General features: G+C 45.5%; 1 protein-coding gene and 1 pseudogene across 2 annotated transcripts; one reads left to right on the forward strand and one right to left on the reverse strand.

The window, feature by feature from the left end:
* Nucleotides 1-245: 245 nt before the first annotated feature.
* Nucleotides 246-21512, forward strand: GABRP (gamma-aminobutyric acid type A receptor subunit pi; the record flags this gene model as incomplete). Its single annotated transcript, XM_080942469.1, has 9 exons — nucleotides 246-298; nucleotides 1329-1447; nucleotides 5737-5804; nucleotides 7600-7817; nucleotides 11577-11659; nucleotides 16633-16770; nucleotides 19099-19251; nucleotides 19756-19943; nucleotides 21210-21512. 9 exons carry the CDS (start codon nucleotides 246-248, stop codon nucleotides 21510-21512), a joined length of 1323 nt encoding a protein of 440 aa, XP_080798595.1.
* Nucleotides 6719-7304, reverse strand: LOC308440438 (large ribosomal subunit protein uL1-like; annotated as a pseudogene). Its single transcript has one exon. The product of its transcript is annotated as a large ribosomal subunit protein uL1-like (transcript).
* Nucleotides 21513-23299: the final 1787 nt, after the last annotated feature.

Here is a 23299-nt window from a genome sequence, read left to right on the forward strand (position 1 = left end):
GCAAAAATAGTAGCCTCCTAAATGACAGAATACCTGGGTGACATACAGGGACCAGGTGCTAGACGAAAAGGTTGCAAAGAGGTTGCTCCCAATGCACGCTGGGAAAATACTGTGCCTAGCAACCCATGGAGAGTGTGGGGCTCAAGGTAGGTGAGCCTTTGGACTGTACCCCTCACCTTGCCCCATTTGGTCTCCCCAGGTGATTCCTCCTTCAACCTCTTTGTGTGGGAATCGGCTCCTTCAATATGAGCTTCAGCCTCTATTTGGCCTTCGTGTGTCTGAATCTCCTCACTCAAAGGTGAACAGCGCTACCTCGGAACAGCCCAGAGCAAACTGGGCGTGGCCATGCGGCCGAAAGGCTCGCAAGCATTTCCCACTTAACTTGGGACAAGCCCCAAACCTACTCCCCTCATTTTCCCCGAAGCACCAGAACAACAAAATGTCCGTGGTTTATTCTATTGTGGAGAACAAGTTTCTAAAATGGCCACAGATAAATGGACTTGTGTTTTTTCATAAGGCCCTTGGCGAAAGAAAGTAGGGGAGATGACTCAGTGATTAGGAGTGATTATTGTGTAATCAAGAAGACTAGCGTCCAGGTGCTGGTACCCACGTAACGAGCCTGACACCCCACAAATGCTAGTGAATTTGGGGGGCTGTCGAGTCAGCAGAAGTAAAAGGGGATCTCTGGGGATTCTTATCTTCCAGCCTGGCCAAGAAAATTTGAGCTCCAGGTTCATGGAGAGACCCTGCCTCAAAGAAATAGGTAGAAAGAAATAGAGAAAGACACATGATGTGCATGTATGGGTACATATGCCTGTGCATAGACACACACATACACACACATGCACACATACATACAGTTAATCAATAAAAGGAAAAGTTACTGGAAGGTTCGCCAATCATTACGGCAGTTTTCTCTATAGCAAGTGAATAAGTGAAAATGGAAATACTAATTAGAAAGCATGCGATTTTCTACTTAGGAAAGTTACTATGTGGACACACACATGTACACGCATGAGGACACATGTATACACACACATGCATGTACACGCATGAGCACACATGCATACACACATGCATGTACACACATGAGCACACATGCATACACACATGCATGTACACCCATGAGCACACATGCATACACACATGCATGTACACGCATGAGCACACATGCATACACACATGCATGTACACGCATGAGCACACATGCATACACACACATGCATTCGCTCATGCACACACATGGGGGAGGGTCAATTAAGCGCATGTCTATGCAAGTTCATCAATATTTGAACAACATACGCATCGAAAGCCATTCTCTTTTCCAGAGCGTGCATCCAGGGGAACCAGTTCAATGTGGAGGTTAGCAGAAGCGACAAGCTTTCCTTACCTGGCTTTGAGAACCTCACCGCGGGATATAACAAATTTCTCAGGCCCAATTTTGGTGGTAGGTTATGCTTTGTGACCAGAACAGCTTCAGAAGGTTGGGAACTTCGAGAAAATGCAGCAGAGGGCTTCGCTGACGCTACCCCGGTCTGCAGCTGGTTAGGGACCGGGAAGGATGGATAAGAACATTCACCCGTGCTTTTTCTGTACCACATTTTACAAAATGCACTCTGTCCCTCCACCTGCAAGACAGAGGTGTGGTCTCCACCACTGTGGCGGGTGCAGGAGCTTCTGGTAACCTGAGCCACTCTCTTCCTTCTTCCCTACTTCCATGGTCACAGTTCCAGGAACTCACCATGGGTCGCTAGCATTACCCACCTGGCCTTCCTGCCTGTAGACTGTCACCCTACAATGGTCTCCCCTCATTTCCACCTGGATTGCCTCCTGGGTCATTTGCCTGTTCAGAATCTAAGCCAAAGTCCAGACATTCCAGGCACTGGTCAGCCTAGATTCTGTCTGCCTGTCATTCTCTGCTCCCACAATATTCTACAACACACCCCTAAAATGCCCACCAGCATCCTTACCCTCTAGCTTCTGTGCCTTTGCCTAGGCTGCTTCACTGCTTTGAGTTACCCTCCCAACTTGCCTCCCTAGAAATATGGCAGTTTTTCCATCATGTCTTGGAGACAAGGCTACTCTCCTCTGAAAGCTTCTCCCTGATTCCTCAACAGCCCGTCCCCTCGTTTTAGGCACAACCCTGAATCACACCATTTCCCTGATATACTGTACCTAGCTTCATGTCCCTGCCCCCCCATTCTCTCTTATGACGGTGACAGTCTCTGGTCCGATCTAGGACAGCATGTGAATCCAAGTCCACTGGTGGTCAGATGACAGGGGGTGGCGGGGGGAGCATTATCTCTTCAAGATATTTGTTGACCTGTTAAAAAGTAAAGGGTAGAGAGAGAATCTGTAAGGGCTCTCGGGCCACAAGGTGAAGAGACAGACAGACAGACAGACAGACAGACAGAGGAAGTCCGGACAGAAGTGTCTTGAATAGGAGTAATGATGGGAGTGTGTTTGGGAAGGCCACTAAGGCATTCCTGGGCAAAGCTGCCCAGCATCTCTCTGAGCATCTCTCCTGGATTGCCTTGGTATGCAACCATGTGTAGATTTCTGCATGGCTGAGGTCCACGCTACCATTCACCTGCCCAGCCTTACAGCACAGTGGTCGGCAGATCCCTCGGTGAGGATACCAGGACCCTCTGGGACTCTCATCTGCTCAGGTGAAGATTTGGACAACGTCTGGTCCCACAGATAGGATCTGAGTCCTTTATGTCAAGGACCTAGGTAGTCACCACAAGCTCTAGGTTCCTGGGGGCCTTAGTGCACACTAGCAGTGGGCACATGCATCTAAAGAGCTTACCTAGGTCAATCTCTCCTGCCTCCTAGACCTCAAATAACTAAGTCAGTACATTACTCTTGGTGTTTGCATGATGACAGGCCAACCTGGGGCAGGGAGGTTACTCTGAGAATGAGGTTCCTAGGGTGGGCTTAAGGAACGTGAGGCCCAGTTATACTTGAGGTGAATGGGTAGCGGCATCTCACTTAAAAGGAGAGAAGAGTAATACCATGCCAGCTGACATTGTGCATTCTGTCTCCTAATAAAACCTGTCTTGCTGTCGCCCATAACCCACAGATGCGCTCTTGCTTCCTGGAGTATTTGGGCACCCAGCCTCTTGGCCACTGAGGTCCTTGAAGGACAAAACCTCCATATTTTAGGGTATTTTTAGTATTTTTTTAGGTTAAAGCAAAGGTTTTCAAGTGGGTACGTAACATGCACTGCCCCGGAGTTAACTTTTACCATTTTTTCCAGGAGAAAGGTGCCCTCTGGTGGCACGGCTTATTTGTATAGTTTCAGGGGACAAAAACAAGCTGGTTCATAAAACAGCCAACTGTGACCAGGCCTAGACTATTAGGGGGAGACTAATCCCAAAACACCATGGGACTAGAATTCTGTGTGCGTTCAACTGTGCAGTCTTCAGAGAGGAAGACTGATAGCACTCCCTGATTTTCATGGTCTCCAGTGTCACTGTAGGCACTTAGCCCGCTTTCTCCAGCTTTGTTCTTACTAAGGCCGGGACCTGGGTCATTTATAATGAGCTTTACACGAGCCTGCTGTTCAGTACTTAAATGCTGGTACTCAGCAATGGCCTGGCGGCCGTATCACCCCGAGGTAGAAGGTACGAATGCTAAGGAAGACAAGGGAGGGTCAAACTTACTCTTCCTTAATAGCACCAACCCCGACCATGAGGCTGGAACCCTCGTAGCCTAATTACTTCTTAAAGCTCCTACCTCTTACTACATCTTCACAACTATTAAATTCCCACATGAGTTTGGGAATCAGAACAGCAAGTTCCATATCTTTTACCACACAAGAGAATGGCACAGAGAGGGTTAACAATATGCTTGAAGTCACTAATCCCCCATCAGATCTTCATTCATATATATATATATATATATATATATATATATATATATGCATATACATGTAATATTATATATGTGTATATATATATCTTCAGACACACCAGAAGAGGACATCTGATCTCATTACAGATGGTTGTGAGCCACCATGTGATTGCTGGGATTTGAACTCAGGACCTCCAGAAGAGCAGTCAGTGCTCTTAACCACTGAGCCATCTTTCCAGCCTTACTCTGCTCTTCTTAATGCAGTGTCAGAAAGCCACCCGGCACCACACCCTTTCACTCTGCCCTCAAAGATTTCCCCCTTCCCCATTAACCATTAACATTTACCTTTCCATGGCATTGGCTCCAGAACCCCATCTCCAGATTCCTACCTACATTCCATGGCTGGGTTTTCCTGGATCACTGATCCTTTAATTATTGTGTTGCTTTGACTAATTCCGACCAATCAGATGATTAGATTTATTTTTCTTAGTTTCTTTAGAATCCCATCTCTTCTCTTCCTGGTTCGCTGCCACAGTCCCCTTAGGGCTCTCTCCCGGCTACTCGATGCAACCAAGAGCTGCTTTATCCATAACCTGGTGAGCAGGGTTGTCCCTTCCTGAGCATTAGCTGGGAGTCATTTCTGAGACCCCTGGAAGGAACAGGCAGGCACTTTGCATGCATCCCCTCCTGCTGTCGCTGGCTCAAGCACTGACACACCGCTGATGTCACTGACCTCTTGCAGGTGAAAAACTACAGTTCTAGAAGCTTCAGGAACTTACCCCTGGTGGCATGGCGGAGCTAAGAGATTTCAGGGTGGAGGTCTAAATTCACATGGTTCATACTCCTTTGTCCACATCTCTGTTCAAATGAGGAGATTTGGCCTGGCCTGGCGTGGTGGCTTCTGAGAATAATGCCCCCTGAGTCCTCAGAACTAAAAATGGTCTTCAGTGGAGTCTGTCAATCTCCCTAAACCCCAGGCGGGACTGGGGCTCACCGAGACTAACCATGGTGACATGGTTACTCATGATAAAACTTAAGTTTCCTAAGATGCAAAAAAGAAAGTGTCTGGGGCCAGCAGCCTGTCATGCTGTCTTATGGCAACTTCCCTGCACGGAGGGAAAACAAAGTCATGTGGGAACAATTATGTAAATAAATCTCTGACCCACCACAGGCACAACAGGAAAAATCTTCCACATCAGAAGGACCTCACCACTAACCTCTTTAAAATATATATCAGTGGGCCAGGGAGCAGGCTCAGGGGTGAAAGTGCTTGCAACACAGACTGACTACCTGAGTTCTGTTCCCTGAGTCAGTGTAAAAGCTGGGTGTACACACATCTGTAATCCTGACAGCCCTCCGGCGAGATGGGAGGTGGAGACAGACGGCCTTTTAGAGCTTTCAGACCAGACAGCCTTGGGCTTGCTGTGTGGTACCAGTAATGAGAGAGACCCTGCCTTAAAGCAAAGCAGAGTTGAGAACCAACTCCCAGAGTGTGTGGCACTCCCCACCGCTCTCTTTCTCTCCGAAATAAGTAAATTAATCTCAAAACGTTTCTTTAAAAAAAAAACCCATTAATTAATAATGGTGCGACCTCTCTTATGAATCACAATGTCCCTGTGTAACTCTATATATTTTTCATACCAAGTGGTTGCTCCTGGGAAGATGAAATTAATTTTCTTATTTCTATAGTTTGGGATTATTTAAGTATTTCTAATATGCGGATATTGCTTTTATAATTTCTACAGTTTTGTTCCCAACCCACTAATGTAGACATACCAGCTGTGGAGTCTGAAACAGGGCGGGAGACACAGTGGGTGGTTGGGAGGAGGAGAGCTTGCTTGTGTTTCTGTGTGAATCGGTTTTGTTTTGTTTTTCCCTCAGGTGACCCAGTTCGGATAGCGCTGACTTTGGACATCGCAAGCATCTCTAGCATTTCAGAGAGTAACATGGTAACCCAATGCCACGCCCCTGCTCCCCGCCTCTTGCTTTCAGTGGTAATGTCCTGTCTAGTCACTCTGAAACAGACGGGCAGATGCACAGAGTGTGGTCTTGTAAGTGAAGACACAATGTTTACACAAGGGGTTTCCAGGTGTCAGGAAGGGAACAGACTCAAAAGAGAGACACTAGAAAAGGAAGTAAAGGATGGACGGGGGATAAAAATGGAGAACAAGAATGAAATCATGGTCCAGAGGCCTGGAGTCCACATGGTCTTTCAGTCAAAGAAAGTCTGATTAAACTAACAATGTAATGACCAATTTTCAAGGAAGGACACAGGAAAGATGAAACCAGGAGGAAGGCAGTTTGTAACCCAGACCATCAAAATTCCATGAGACGGGCATCTAGGATAAAGCTCTTGTTGCCTTTGAACACTAGCCTTGGGCTGGTTCAGCACCGCGGGAGGTAGATGGTGACCATGTAGTCCTATTCAGTTTGGTGATGACTGTGTTCGCAGGCAGTGTGGGCTTTTATGTCATACAATAGTAGGACAAGGCCCTGAACATGGGCCTTGACAGTGTATCTTAGTTGGAGTTTTACTGTTATGAACAGACACCATGACCAAAGCAACTCTTGTAAGGACAACATGTAATTGGGGCTGGCTTACAGGTTCAGAGGTTCAGTCTATTATCATCAAGGCAGGAGCATGGCAGCATCCAGGCAGGCATGGTGCAGGAGGAGCTGAGAGTTCTACATCTTCATCTAAAGGCTGCTAGCAGAATATTGAGTTCCAGGCAGCTAGAATGAGGTTCTTATGGCCCACAGCCCCAGTGACACACCCTCTCCAACAAGGCCACACCTACTCCAACAAGGCCACACCCTCTTTTTAGGAGGAAGGGATGGCAGAACTGAGGTTTATTGAAGCATCCTAATACAGATGCTGGGACTTGCCCATGGTCCTCTTGATGTACAAAGTCCAGATATTCTGCCAGTTTTTCTGGAGCAAGGACATCAAGAAATTGACAGCCAGGTGGATGTCGTCAACCAGCTCATCATTTGTCATCTTCACGTGGCCCACGGATTTGATTGTGGATTTCATCTCATCCACTTTGGCCACCATGTTTTCATTGTGTGTCAGAAGGGAGAGAAACTTGCCAGCCTTGTTTAGGCCTGGGCCCAGGATACGTGGAATCTGCTTGATCAGAGACTCAGAGGCCAAAAAGGCATCATACTTCGTGGCCAGCCTTTTGACCAATTTCTTGTTCTCTTCAAGCTTCATAAGTGCCTCAATGCCCATGTAGAAAGGATATCCACGGCCTTGGCTTTATCACAGTGCTTCTGGTCCCCCGGGACGCACGCTGAGGGTAGACTTAAGTCTGACAGTACCGGAGAAGCATTTGTCCTTCTGAGGGTCGGAGCTCTTCCGTCAGAAACTTGCGGTGCTTACGCTGGTTCCCTAGCAGGACTTCCGGAACCGCCTCGCTTAGGGTATCTAGGGAGACTTTGCCGCTCATGGCTGCTCCTGCCTCAGAAACCGGAAAAGAAGCAGGGCCACGCCTTCTAATAGTGCCACTCCCTGGGCCGAGCATAGACAAACAATAGCACGGAGTTATTATCTAAAATAAACAATGCGCTTCTTTCATTGCTGCGGATAAGTATCGCACCTGTAATTTAAATTCACCAAGAATAATACATGCACATGGAGACAATATATAAAGGGAGGGAGGGAGTGAAACTTGACCCCTTTCCTTCTGTTTTTGGGGTCTTCCCCAATTATGCCCATCATTTGCATTTCCGACTTTCCCCCAGGACTACACGGCCACCATTTACCTCCGGCAGCGCTGGACCGACCCACGGCTGGTGTTTGAAGGCAACAAGAGCTTTACTCTGGATGCCCGTCTCGTGGAGTTCCTCTGGGTACCAGACACTTACATTGTGGAGTCCAAGAAGTCCTTCCTCCATGAAGTGACGGTGGGAAACAGGCTCATCCGCCTCTTCTCCAATGGCACAGTCCTGTATGCACTCAGGTGAGTAGGCATCTGGGAGGCAGGGATGGGAGCAAAAGACATATGTAAATGACACATGTATCCTGTACTTGCGACTGGTACCAAAGTGGCCATTGAGTCCCCATTTATATATATATATATATATATATATATATATATATATATATATATATATATATATATATATATATATATATATATACAAAACCACAGCGCTATTTAGAAGGGCTTCTCTCAGTACAGCCTGGTTACAGAGGCACCTTCTGAGTAACTGCTAGGTGCCAGGCCCCAAGCTAGAGACCAGGAAGAACTGAATAAGACAAGCCCCGCCCCTGAGAGTAAAGGCTTGTAAATAAAGGGCAAGTCTGGTGCCAGGACCCAAGAAGAGTCATCTGGTTACAAGTTAATGGTTAGGGACAATGATGCTAAAATATGCTTTTATATGAACCAAACCTTTAAGAGTGAAGAAAGTCAGCTGAAAAAGAAGAAAGGGGGCTAGAAAGCTAGCAGGAGGCTCTGAGTTAAAAAACCTGTGTAAAAGCTGAGCCTAGGGTGTGCATCTAAAGCCCAGTGCTGAGGAGTAGAGGCAGGCAGAAAGATCTTAGGAGTTTCTAACCATTCAGTCTGGCCCTAAGCTTCAAGCTCCAGGGTCAAGGAGAGACCGGGTCTCGAAAGAAAAGAGAAGTAGGGTGTGGTCCAGATGGCTTCCGGAATTAGAGGCCTGCTGGCCAGGCATGAGGATTGGAGTTTTAAGCCCTACCATTGATGCAAAGGCAGGATGGGCATGGCAGCCCCTGTCCATTTGGCCTTTGGAAGATAGAGACAGGATCTCTAGAGAAATGTGTCTAGCTAAACTACCTAAATCAGTGAGATCCAGGCTCACTACTTCCGTATAGAAGGTAGAGAGTGATTGAGAAAAATATTCAACCTCTGGCTTCCATGTCCACACACACACACACACACACACACACACACACAAACTTACAGGTGACTGCCCACCCTCACACATGCACAGACATAAACATACATATAAGCAAACACATACATATATATATATACACAAATAAATAAGGTAAAAATTAATCAAGAAAGATATCCCAATGCCAGTAACCCACATTTGCAAGAACACTAAACATGCATGCACATGCACACACACACACACACACACACACACACACACACACACAAAGGAGAAAGTGACAGAATGTGGGAGAAGAGGAGGAAGGAGGAAGACACGGAAGAGAGGTGAGCAAGCAGAGAAGTCCATGTTAGGAATTCGTCTTTCTCAGGGCTCAGTAGAGCAGGGTATCTCTGCGTAGCATCTCTGCATGTCTGAGACATGTTGGTACAAAGAAGCAAGGTGTGAATCCCAAAGTCTCTACCTACCTGCAGCTACAGGCCACCTCTCCAAACCGCCAAAACCTAACAACGCTCCTTCTGTCTCATGGATACCCCTCAATGGTTGGAACGGGAAAGAGGCTCCCTGGGTGCTGTGTGAGGCAGCCTACAAAATAATTTATCCTGTGCAGAGGCTGTGCACATCTGGACCTTCTGAGTCCTTGGGGGTGCAGATCAAGTAGTAACTGTGAATATCCTGACCTTTAACTGCCAGAAGGAACTGAAGTTATAAACCAAGGACTGAGCTAACAGATAGCATTTCTGGACGTGCCTCAGCAACACTGAGATTTTACAGAGACCAGCCCAAGCCCCAACCCCTCTTTCAAGAAACCTAATTCTCATTTGATTTCCAATCAGCATTTTTTCCCAAGCGTCCGTGGGAACTTGTTTGCACACTAAGTCTGTGCATGTACACTTGTGTACCTGGGGGTGTGCATCCACTAAGTGTTACAGCATCTCACACAATTACCAGTGGACCATAGTTGATGAGGAACTTGCTGTTATACTACTGTCCTAAACAGTTCCGTGAACTTAGGCAAGTTACTAGACCCTCTGAGCTTCAAGCTCCTCAACAACTAAACAGAAGTGATAGCAGTTCTTATAGAGAACTATTCAAAGAGTTAATGTGTGCGATGTCCTCAGCACAGAAATTGGCTTGCAGTAAGCAACCAGTTTTTCTCTGCCTCCCTTAGAGCACCATCAAGTTGAATACTGTGCTGTGAACACATCTGCCTCTAGAGTACCCAACACAGTACTTAATAAATCCCGGACCTAGTAAAAATGTGTGTGTCTTAGTCAGGGTTTCTATTCTTGCACAAACATCATGACCAAGGAGCAAGTTGGGGAGGAAAGGGTTTATTCATCTTATGCTTCCACATTGCTGTTCATCACCAGAGGAAGTCAGGACTGGAACTCAAGCAGGTCAGGAAGCAGGAGCTGATGCACAGGCCATGGAGGGATGTCACTTACTGGCTTGCTTTCCCTGGCTTGCTCAGCCTGCTTTCTTATAAAACCCAGGTCTGCCAGCCCAGGGATGGCACCACCCACAATGGGCTGGGCCCTCCCCCCTTGATCACTAGTTGAGAAAATGCCTTACAGCTGGATCTCATGGAGGCATTTCCTCAACTGAGGCTCCTTTCTCTGTGTCAAGTTGACACAAAGCCAGCCAGTGCAGTGTGAATGTCAAAAAGGAAAATAACAGCCTGCCTTTTAAAAATCTGTACTGTAACGACTTTGCTGATGTCTGTTTTAGTTGAGCACACTTGGGTGAGCCCAGGAGCTGTGAGCTGTAGTAACTGGTGTCCTCTGAGTTTTCTATATCTCCATGCCATTAAGGAGCCAAGAGACCAGGACTCCTGTCCAGGTTCTGCCTCTCAGAGCAGTGTGAGTGTAAACAAGTCCAGTGATCTCTGTTCCTATCCTACAAGGGGTTTTCATGAAAACCTAAGTTCAAATCATCCCCCGGAAGAGGAAATGGACACCAAGCCCCAGCCCTAACCAGGAAGCTGTTTGTAAGTGGCAGCTGCTGGGTGAGGGAGAACGTCATTTTCTCCAGCGCAGTGACACTGCATATGTCAACCATACCCAGAGTAGGCTTCATGCTCGGGAGTAATTAGCCCATGCAAAACAGGTTCTGTGCATGGTTTGTTTGTCTTGGTCTCACCTGTGTGTTTTTCTGTTGTTTTGGTTTGGATTTGGGGTGTTTGTTTGAGAGATGAGTGAAAGAGAGAGAGGAGAGAGGGAGGAAGAGGAGAGGAGAGGAGAGAAGAGGAGAGGAGAGAAGAGAAGGGAGAGAGAATGTGAGATGTGAGGTTGGATATGTAGGAAGTGGAGGGAGAAGGAAAGAATGTGATCAAAATACATTATATGAACGCAAACTTAATTTGAATTTTAAGAAGTGTCCCCAGAAGCTGGAGAGATGGCTCAGCCGTTGTTGCTCTTCCAGAGGACCTGGGTTTGAGTCCCATAGGTGGCTCACAACCGCTCCTAGTTCCAGTTCCAGAGGACCCAATGTCTTTATGCACATAAAATACATTGACTAAAGCTAAAAATATACTTTTCATTGTCTTCAACACACTTCAGACTGAGTCTGTTCTGTCATGTTGTGGATGGTTTTTGCCTCTGAGCTGCTAGCGTTCCAGCTTCTTCCATTCTGGATCCAGTTTCAACTGAGTCTGATTGGTGTGCAGAGCACAGAAAACCTCAGGAATGTTTGGGTGCAGGCTCCAAGCCACATGTCCCCATAAGAGTCTAAGAAAAAGTTGTCTTGAGGCAGCCCTCCAACACTAATGTGAACTTCATCTTCTGACAGAACTCTTTCTGAGACGATTATTTGTCTGTTTACTTTGTTCTTTTTTTTTTTTTTTTTTTTTTTTTTTTTAGAATCACAACAACGGTTACATGCAACATGGATCTGTCTAAATACCCCATGGACACACAGACCTGCAAATTACAGCTAGAAAGCTGTGAGTATACATCCTGAAGAAGGCCCCAGGTGACTTTCCTGGGTGACTTCCATCTTCTTTTGCAAAGCATACCATATCTGTGATGGGTCTTTGTTCATGTTAATCCGCAATGGATTGAGCCATTCAGCCTATACTTCCAGGCAGAGCCAGGTTCCTCTCAAGGCAAACCGCAACACTGTATCTTTGAGGGAGGACTATTGTAAGGCAGTACCAAATGACTCCAGCCATGAGTGAGAGATGAGGGAAGGAGATGCTTTAACATAGCTGATTGTATAGGTCATGGTCAGCAAACTGGGCCAAATCCAGCCCATCATCCACTGCTGGAAATGCAATTGTATTGTATATAGAGTGGCCCACTCGTTTGCAGATTGCCTGTGGCCGCTTGATGTCACACTGTTATAACAGAACTGAGCATTTGGGACAGAGACTGCATGGTCCACAAAGCCTAGAATAATAACATTCTTCATCACCACAGAACTGTTAGGAGCCCAAGAGCTAATTCCCTGTCAAATTCCAAGGAGTGTGTCCTTTTCCAGACTTACATAACCACAGAGCCTGGCTTCATGAGTATCTCTATTTTATAAACAAACTACTGTAACAAAATCCTCCTGGGCTTTGCTGGCCAGTAGAAGAAGACTCTTTGGAATTGTCCCGCCCCCCTGCCTGGGCTCCAGCCCCAGTGTTTCTGCTTCTTGATGAAAACAGATCTAAGCTAGATGTTTAGATCTTAGAGCATTTAAGTTTGTGCCATCTCTCAGGGTACTTATCCTCAGAGAGTCTGGGATTTCAGGTATATTCTTGGTGAACCATTCTATGGCTATGACCTTTGTCTGTTTACCCACTTTGGCTCTAAAACCAAATCAACCCTAGATCCCTATAGGAGCTGATGTAGTAGTTCTGGGCTTTGCCAACCTCCTTTCCATTTGTTACTAAATATGTCTCAAGTTACCCTCAGGCTACCAGAGACCTCAGAAGGTTTTCCTAAAGGGAATTCACTGCAGCCTCCAGCCACACCTTGCTACTCAACTACAGAGGAAGTAGGGAAGCTAGTTGGAAAATGACTGGAGGAGGGACTGCTACTATGATGGTCTCCATCTGACTTTGCCCTGGTCACCTTGACCAAACCACTTTTCCATTTACAACCATGTCAATGATAATTAATAATAGAGCCTATTTCCTGATATGCATCATTTGCACCTACGTGCGAGGCACTGTCATAAGTCGCTTCCAAACAAAATTGCAAGTGTTAGTTTCCTACCTTATGATGATAGAAATTAAGACTCATCACAATTTATCATTTTTCTAAAGGAACTCGAGAAACAGAAGCATTGGGGCTGGAGCCCAGGTTGGTGGGGGTGGGGACACAGTTCCAAGGACTCTTGTTCTGGTCAGCAAAGCCCATGAGGATTTTGTTACAGTGGCTTATTTACGATCTGTGGTATACATCGTCCCGGAGTATACCATTATGTGGTTCTAAGAATCGTATGGGATCTCTAGGTTTTCTAGTACCATTGATAACCATCCTCTTTCCCAGACTGGGGGACCATGTGACGTTTGTTTGGGATTCCCAAATCCTGCCAAAAAGTAAACCGAACTACAATGTGACCATCAGACAGCAGGCCCAAGTTTTCTTCTATTGGTTTCTTAGGACCAAGGCCAGTGTTTTCTTTTCGTCTGCGACTTAAGGAAAATAGTCTGACTCAGTCTAATACTTCAGCTCTACAAATTTTCCCACTAAGGTCTCTGCTAATCTGGATGGCTGAGTTCCATCTGCTTGGCCTCCATTAATCCACCCATCCAACAACTGCATGTCTGTTCTGTGTCAAACACGGTGGTGAATGTTTGCAACCCAAAGATAAAATGATTCGCCCATCTTCAAGAAGTCTGCCTCCTTACAGAACACACAGGACTTAAAATAATTCTGAAAGACTGAGTGATAGCCAGAAAAGGTAATGGCACTGTGGAAGCCTAGCAGGGGTCAGAGATGCCCGCGGTGGGAGTGCCACCTGAAATCAGAGGAAGGATCTGTCCCAGCTGAGAGGACAAAAAGCTTGGCTCAGTGTCACAGAAACAGTGGAATAGCAAAGGTTACTAAGGAGCACAAAGAGGAGTTGGGGCATGGTGGGGGTGGGGTGGGAGGGACACCTCACTAGCATGGGAAAAGGCCTGGGCTCAGTCCCCAGCACTAGGGCAGAAAAGCCAGATACTCAAAGCAATCGCTGGGGTTGATGATGCAGCTGCCTCCAGCATGTGAAAGAACTTACTTGGTGTAGGTAAAGAGCTTCGTAAGGCACTGAGAGGAAACAGGCATCTAAATTATAAGCTGGGAATTTCCAAGAATGGGAAATGGGGGTCCATGCTAAATGGGTTTAGGGCAAATCAATTCCTTAAGATTGGCAAACAACCTTCCTTGTTCCTTAGTGAGCTGCTCTGAATAGCCACCAGGTTTGGGAACCTTTGTTAGGGAAATAATGCCACCATTATGACTCATTTAGGCCTTGGGGACCACTGGGTAGTCTACACATAAGGGCACAAGTGGGCAGCTCCGGGAGAGAAGAACCGTTATGAGAAAAAGCCATTTTTCAGAAGTACACATTTAATTAAAGACTTAGGCAGATTAAATTATTCTATCGATTCAGTGCATGCAAACCCTTCTTGAAGCAATGCAGCTGTTTGGTGGCAGAAGACAACTTGAGGGTGTCAGAAGGAAAAGGCATTCCCAGGCAGCACGGGAGAAATAATTGCCTTCCGCGTGTCACGAAGGGGCTCATCCCAAATCCCAGGAGCAAGATTCTCCGTGAAACTTCAGCAGTCTGCATGCACAGACTCCATCCCCAAGGAGCAGAGAAAGCTTCCACAGAATGCTTATTAGCAGGCGTTTAGATATTAAAAAAAAAAAAAAATCAAACAAACAAACCTTAGTAAGATGCACCCACACATATCCACTAAAGAAAAAGAATTTATATCATCTTAATTGCCCACATTCACTCAGGGACAAATAAATTTTAAAAACGTGAGTCTCTACTAGGGGTGAAGTCAAGTACCCTGGTAGGAACTTAACTCCTCATCTTCATAGAGCTGCCCCCATTCCTTTGAGGTTGCAATCTAATTTCAACGGCTAGCTTCCATCCAGCTTTGGATGATTCCAAAGGGACAAGCACAGCTTTACCCGGAAAGCCTTGTGGGACTCAGATGTCACAAGATAATGCCTACTGGATACTGACTCCATAATGATGCTTCTCAGCACAGTATTGGTCCCGACACCAGCATCCTGGATATCTCAGTAACCTTTGAAGCGATGACAGGCAGGAGACTTGGTGTTTACAGCCATAGGTGGGCAACATCACCTGCCGTATGACATTAGCTAATGACCGTCTCTGAGTCTCAGCTTCCTACTCAACAGAATGGAAAAAGTAACCGGGCTAGGCTTGTTCAGTCACCTTCTACTAATCAAGTTTGTTGGTCTATAATTTATGCACCCTAAAATTAACCTTTTTTTTTTTTGAGAAAGAGGAGGTGAGGGTGTTGTGCATCCTTGGCTGTCCTAGAAGTTGCTCTGTAGAGCAGGCTGGCCCCAAACTCAGAGACCCTCCTGTCTCTGCCTCTTGAGTGTTGGGATTAAAGGTGTGCACCACCACTGCCCACATAAATTCACCCCTTTTTAATTTACTTGTGATTCAAAGTTGTCGGTGAAACTACCGGTGTGTGTAGCCATTGCTAGGTTGGAACATTCCTGTCACCTCCAGAGATCCCTTGTACCTATTGTGAACACCTCAGTTTCCCACCAGCGTCTCCAGGTACCACTAGCTCACATTCTGCCGCTATGAATTCTTCTCTTCCTGAACAGTTCATCTAAGTAAGACCAATACGATACTTTCCCCATTGTGTCTGGTGGTTTCCACAGAACACAGTGGCCTGTTATTCGTGTCTCTCATTCCCTTTGATTACTTAGTACTCCTTCTTTCCAGCTTTCCAGTGGATGGGCTCCTGGGTAATTCTCAGATCTGGCCGCTGTAGCTAATGCGGCGGTGAACATTTCTGTACAAGTCTTTCTGTGACTGGCACTCAGAAACTGCTACTAAGTAATAGATACTGAGATTATACCACCATCCATGGGGTTTGGCATTACCCTTTCCTGAGAGAGGCACGGTGCTGGGTTTTGTCTCATACTTGTCTTGTATCCTGAGAGAGTTAAGAAACCCCTTAGAACCTGAGAGTTTTCAAATATGATGGGCAAATGATTCCTTAAGTCTAAGGTGCAATATTTAGTGGACAAGCCTATTTTTGGGAGAAAATGCAAGCTCTGTTTCACACATATAAATTACTGGTAAGATCCATTACAATTTCAGACATATAGAAACAAAAGTCCATCTTAAATCTGAAGAAACACAGAGGTGTCTATCTTATAGGGTTGTGAGAGCATAAGAGGTGTGTTGTGTGTTGTGTGTTGTGTAAGGGCTCATAAAAGGTAACTGTTGTCAGTACCACCAGCAGATATTGGTAGAGCTAACATTTATCAAAAGCACACATTGACAGATACTCATAAAGTGTCTGGTTACGGACTGTCTTCGTTTTGTAAGTGTTCTAACAGTAGATATGAAAAGACTGCTTCCAAAGTCCCAGAACAACATTGTCGAAGCTCAAACTGCTCTGGAAGGCAGAATGCAGCATGGGTCTCTTTGTGGTAACATGCTTTGCAAGTCTCATTTGGTAGTGAAAGAAGCCATTTTTATCATGCACTCGGCTTGAACTACAATAATGCTTATAATAGAACTACTTCTCAACCGATGAAAAACGGGCATAGCCGTGCTTCCTTCTGCAGTGCTTGTGCATCCTTGCCAACTTTTGCTTGGCGTGCTCCTTTAGACTTGATAGAACCAGGAGAGAGGTCTCGCTGGTCTCCACCGCAGACTTTCCAAGCCGCTCAGTCTGCGGCAGCCTTCCACTGATCGGGGCTCCCTCTCGTTCTCCAGGGGGATACGATGGCAATGACGTGGAGTTCTCCTGGCTGAGAGGAAACGACTCAGTACGTGGACTTGAAAACCTGCGCCTTGCTCAGTACACCATCCAACAGTATTTCACCCTGGTCACGGTATCCCAGCAGGAGACAGGTAACTCTTGGGACCCATCACGTGGTAGAAAAACTCCCTAGAGAAAGGACTGGAGAGATGGCTCAGAGGTTCACAGCACTGACCACTCTTCCAGAGGTCCCAGGTTCAATTCCCAGCAGCCACATCAAGACTCACAATTGTCTGTATCTACAGGACCTGATACTTGCACTCAGACATATATGCAGGCAAAACACCATGACTAAACAAATAAATAAAACGCTTACAGGAAGGCTGACTCTATCCCTGTGAAGCGTAAGCACTCTTCAGTAGTGTGGAGTAGGGAAAGAGAGCTGGGCATGGGACATAGGACCCGGTCTTCTGTGCACACCACACTCAGGGTGGACATGGTCCATTGGAGAGTAAACTTCTGGGCCAGCACTGATGGCTCACCGATTATCTTCCGGGATTTTCTAACTGCTCAAAGGCGGCACTCCCTCATGCATAAAGGTCACTCATGTTTCTAATGAGAACACTGGTCACTTTAATAACGTGCTCCCAGGTGAAGAAGACAATAGCAACACCATGTGATCACCTTATTAGTGGTATTACTGATCCATCATATACAGAACTGGATCACTGGGCGTTGTTGGCTTTAAGTGGGTATTTTCTAAATGGCATGATTTTCTTGGTTCCTTCTGATCAAGTTAGGAATGCTTTGTTACATCAATATTTGTAATCTTTCAAACCTTACCATGTGGGCTGGAGAGATGGCTCAGGGGTTAAGAGCACTGGCTGTTCTTCCAGAGGTCCTGAGTTTAAATCCCAGCAACTACATGGTGGCTCACAACCATCTGTAATGGGATATGATGCCCTTTTCTGGTGTGTCTGACAGCTAGAGTGTACTCATATACATAACCATGTACTTTAGTTGAGACCTTAAAAAATCAAAGCCATGCCTAGAGAAAAGACAGAAAGGGAAGATACAGCTCCTTATTGATATGCCTACATGTAGCCCGTGTTCACTAGTCACTCCTAAGTTTGACCCTGTAGTGATACCTCCAAAATCAACAAAAAGTACAGGGGTTGGGTGGACCGCTCAGTCAGTGATGTGTGTACCTTGCAAACATGAGGACTTGAGTTCAATTCCCGGAACCCACTGGGGTTAAAAAAAAAATTGGTAACACCACTTATAATTCCAGTACCAGAACAGCAAAGACTCTAGCTCCCTGGCCAGCCTGCCTCCTAGCCTACTTGGCAAGCTCCAGGCTGGGACAAGACCCTGTCTCAAACAAAAAGGTAGACAGTGCCTAAGCAACAACACCCAAGATTGCCATCTGGTTCCACGGTGTTGCACATGCATACACACAAAAACTAGATTATATTTAATAGGCCTGCTATACAGTAACCTTGAAAACAATGGGCAGCCTTTCTTTAAGTGTTTTATTTTCTTTGTTTAGTCATGGTGTTTTGCCTGCATGTTTGTCTGAGTGCAAGTATCGGGTCCTCTGGAACAGGAATTACAGACAGTTGTGAGCCTTGATGTGGCTGCTGGGAATTGAACCTGGGACCTCTGGAAGAGTGGTCAGTGCTGTGAACCTCTGAGCCATCTCTCCATTAATCTTCATTAACCGGGATTTATTAACAACTCACCTTGTGAATGCAAGACTGAGAATTGCGGGGGTTGCCCCACTGGGGTTCAGTCTAGTGAGCTAGATGTTAAGAAAATCAGTGCTCCGAGAACCCCAATGGAAGACTTAGGGGAAGGACTGAAGGAGTTGAAGGGGTTTGTAACCCCATAGGAAGTACAACAATATCAACCAACCACACCCCTCCCCACCAAAGAGCTCTCAGGAACTAAACCACCACCCAAAGAGCACACATGGAGGGACCCATGGATCCAGCCGTATAGGTAGCAGAGGATGGCCTTGTCTAACATCAATGGGAGGGGAAGCCCTGGGTCCTATGAAGGCTTGATGCTCCAAAGTAGGGGAATGATAGGGCATCGGGGCGGGAGTGAGTGTGGGAGCACCCTTGTGGAGGCAGGGGGAGGAAGGGTAAACAGGGGAGGAGGGTTGGAGGGGAAACCAGGAAGGGAGATGACATTTTAAATGTAAATAAACAAAATAACCAATTAAAAAAATCAGTGTACATGGCACTGAAAGAATTCTTGGATAAGGAAAAGCATATGAAGAACATGGGTAGCAGCAGCCCTGTAAATCCCATGCCAGGCAAGGTTAAGGTGCTTTGCGATAACCAGAATGGCAGTCCATAGTTGACTAGATTTGGATGCTGGAAGACTTAATGTGATTGTGATTTCAATAAACATCTCGAGGGCAGGTTCTTCTGAATGAACAGACAGGATTTCTCATCTCTTGTTTCCACTCTCAGGGAACTATACGCGGTTGGTCTTGCAATTTGAGCTTCGAAGGAACGTCCTGTATTTCATTCTGGAAACTTATGTCCCTTCCACCTTCCTGGTGGTGTTATCCTGGGTCTCTTTTTGGATCTCCCTCGATTCGGTTCCGGCGAGAACCTGCATTGGTAAGCAGATCCCGCAAGCAATTATTCAGAACGGGGTGAATCGGGTGCCTTTCTATTGAGACTTTCACTGATGGCTGGGAGGCATTAAAACAGCTAGTATGTTGAGAAATTCCTTTGCTCAGAGACAAGAATGAATACAGAGATAGAAAGATAGCATCAGAAGGATTGTCTTTCTAAATTTGTTTTATTGTGACAGAAGAGAGCAAAAGGTCTATTGTCAGTTACTGTATGGATTGGCTAGCCATCTCTAAGAGAAGACAGGAGAGGACATATTTAGAAAGCTATGTCACTTATTTATTCATCTGTTTAAGATGAATAAATCAACCCAATTCCAGAAGGTCACAAACTCTTTAAGATGAGATCTGTACTTTTCCCAAGCTTGTCTTGCTCCTGAATAGATGGTAGAGCCATTCAGGAGCCAACCAGCCAGATGACAGAGGTCAGGGCAGGGATGGGCAGTATCAATGGAATACCAGTGTGGTACATTCCTACTTCTTTTCCCAGGAGTGACAACGGTGTTATCCATGACAACGCTGATGATTGGCTCCCGCACATCCCTACCCAACACCAACTGCTTCATAAAGGCCATTGATGTTTACCTAGGGATCTGCTTCAGCTTTGTGTTCGGAGCCTTACTGGAGTACGCAGTTGCTCACTACAGCTCCTTACAGCAGATGGCAGTCAAAGATAGGGTAAGGATTTCGAGGGCGTTGTCTCTGACCCATCACTTGGATGGCCATGGACAACTCGGAGGAAATGATCAGGGTTTGGTTCTCTTCTGATGAATCTCATCCCTGCCGAGGTAGGCACATTTGGAAGTCAAGGTGCCCCTTGACCTGGGTTGTTTTTTTACCCAATAAAATAGGATATCAGGCTTTAATTTTTTTAGCAGAAAACCATTATTCATATGCAACATGGAAGTATAAAAGCAAGCATCTAATAAAAAGCCCAGTATCAAAGTGGACATGCTTAGATGTTCACACACTTCCGATTAACATATAGTTACTGCTTAATTCTTTTGGCGCCATCTTATAGTCTTAAATTATATAAGTAGCAGGTTATAAAAAAAAAAAGACATATGTGGGAGGAAATACTTTGTGATAAAATCCCAGAGACAAAGAGAGTAGAGGGTAGAGCTGGCAGTCTAACCCCAGACCTCTGCTCCAGTGGGAGGTATCGTTTTCTTCACACATTAAGCAACAGGACACCCCATTAACTATTACTCTTTACAGCCCCAGTAGACCCCACCATTTGGAGACCAAGTTTAATAGATATTAGCATACTGAAGCTCAAACAGATAAACAGACAAACAAGCAAAAATAATAGGAATCGGGTTCAGAAAAGCATCACCTTAAGCAGTGTGCTAGGGCCACAAGAATATAATAGAGAAGATGGGACCAGAAGAACAATGGCTCTGTCATTGTGCTTGGCTGTGGTGACCAATCCAATCACCAGAGACAAAAAGCATGAGTACCAGCCAGTTCAGAATATGTGTTTTACGTGTTTTCTTCCATATAGGCTTCCCTAAGAACACACACAAATCCAGACTTGCTAGACTGACAGGTGAGGGTTGGAGAATTCCCAAGTTCTTCCTTCTATGGAAGACAACAGTATGTTTGTGTGTAGCAAAGATCACATGACACACTGGGTTTACATCATCTCTCATAAGCTCTTCTCTCTGGAGCAGACTAGAACTTTACCAGATACCTACTAGGCGCATTACACAGTTTTATGCCGCTCAATCTTCCCCTTAGGGAAGGAACAATTAATATCATTAGCATGTTGCAGAGAAGGAAATCACAGTTTTAAAGGGATCCAGGTAACTAACATTCCGAATAGGAACAGGCTGACAGATTTAAGCCCAGCTCTGCTACCTTCACCACACACTGATCTTCACGCTACCATCTGTCTACCTCACTGTGTCCTGTCTTCTGAGCTAACTCTTGTCTATAAACCAGGGACCAGCGAAGGACTCAGAAGAAGTCAATATCACCAACATCATCAACAGCTCCATCTCCAGCTTTAAACGAAAGATCAGCTTTGCCAACATTGAAATTTCTGGTGACAATATCAACTACAGTGACTTGACAATGAAAGCCAGCGACAAGTTTAAGTTTGTCTTCCGAGAAAAGATCAGCAGAATCGTGGATTATTTCACAATTCAAAACCCCAGCAATGTGGACCGATATTCCAAACTACTATTTCCTTTGATTTTTATGTTGGCCAATGTATTTTACTGGGCATATTACATGTATTTTTGAAATGCCATTGAACTCTTTCTTGCATGCCATGTGTCTTAAACCGAATAACAGTGATGTTGAGGTCATTCTAGGACATGTGTGTGCAATTCACCTTAAAAAGCTACAGATGGGCTAATGTAACAATTATTCTGTTGTGTAGACATCCCAGTGTGAGCAGATTCTATGATAGAATCCTTGTAAAGCAACCCTTTTCTTCTTCAATTTTAGACAGAACCACACACACACACACACACACACACACACACAAACCCAACATTGCAAATCTACTCTCCTGGTCTGCGTAAAAATATAGGAAGAAGATATTACATATACCAAGGGGTTTATTTTCTAAAGAATCCATTGTGCTCCTGACTAGATGTCTGTGTTCGTATAAGGCACATTCTTGCCTATTTAGGGAGCAGTGTTTGCTAACTTTTTGTTTTTCCTTGAAATTAATTGTGGGCTTCTGTCAATTCTCTGATAGTTACTGCACCTCGTCAACTTAACACCAGATGAGTTCTTAGTGTCGTTTAATGCCACAGAAGAATTGTTCCCAAATTCTAATAAGTCCTATTACTGACAAATCAGATGTAAATGAATAAAAGTAGTGGATCAATAAACTAAAGCATTAACACTCTGGAGTCCGGGGCTTTATGCCGCTTTCCACCTATTTTATTTGTATACACCTTAGTATAAGGTGTGTAAACAGGAGGAAGTTTTGAAACCAATTCTAGGATTCCTGACACAGTAAGGCTGCCGTGAAGACTGGCTGGGTCAAGTCTCTTATCTAGCCACCTTTACTCACGTACTGGCGAGGTACCAGGTAGACCAGAGTACTCGGTCCACCCATCATCTCCATTGATCTGTTGACCAAAATGGTGGCGGACATTTTGCCAGTGGCAAACGCTTCATCTCCTTCCAGGAGGAGCTTTCATCCCTGTGCTCCAGTGACCCGGCAGGAGTGATATCTATTAGATAAGGGGCCATATTACCCAGATACAAGTAGCTTATCTTAAATAAATACCTTTTCCCCAAGTCTGTCTAGCTGAACTACTTTGAGTGATGTACCCTGAGCAGACCGTCGGCCCTGAACAATCCCGACTGTTCTGAACAATGAAAGATGCATTGCGCAACCCATGTGAGCCTCTTTTCTGAGTCCAGCCAGAGTCACCCTGACCTAGCAGCTCATGTGTGCCTCTCTCCCCCTTGTTCCACGGGAATCGCCTTATACAGGGTTCTAATTCAGCCTCGATTGTTTCAAAGACTCGTGTTATCTTCAGCTCTTTAGCCTCCTTGTACCGAACCCTCAGCCTTTTCGTCTTTTCTACAGCACACCAGGACTTCAGTTGGTCTTCCCTTTCATGTTCTTCACCCATGGGCTCTCCTCTTCACCTTCACGGTTCTGATCACTCTGTCTCTATGAGCTTGACTGTCTGGAACTAGAATCTGCTTTGTTCCTCGGAGTATATACCCTTGAGCTAGGTGTAGCTGCGCCATGAAATTCTTAGTAAATACTCTTCGGATTTTGTATCTGTCATATATGTTCCTAAGGGGAGGGGCTAGGAGAGGGGATGTGTGGTTGAGTGATTCAATCATACTTGCGATTTTTTTTTAAATAAAAATGTTTAAAGTATAACTTCACCGTGGCCCCATTTAAGCTACTGAATAATGGAAACTGTAAATATGTGAAGCTATAAAATAAATACACCATATGAGCTGCCGAGTGGTAATTGCAGAGCAATGGGAACATGTCCCCAATACGGAAGATGTATATAGTACAGTGCTAACTGACCCTCACATCCCTCCAT

The sequence above is a fragment of the Micromys minutus genome (genome assembly GCF_963924665.1).
Source record: "Micromys minutus genome assembly, chromosome: 31".
In the NCBI taxonomy this organism is placed as follows: domain Eukaryota; kingdom Metazoa; phylum Chordata; class Mammalia; order Rodentia; family Muridae; genus Micromys; species Micromys minutus.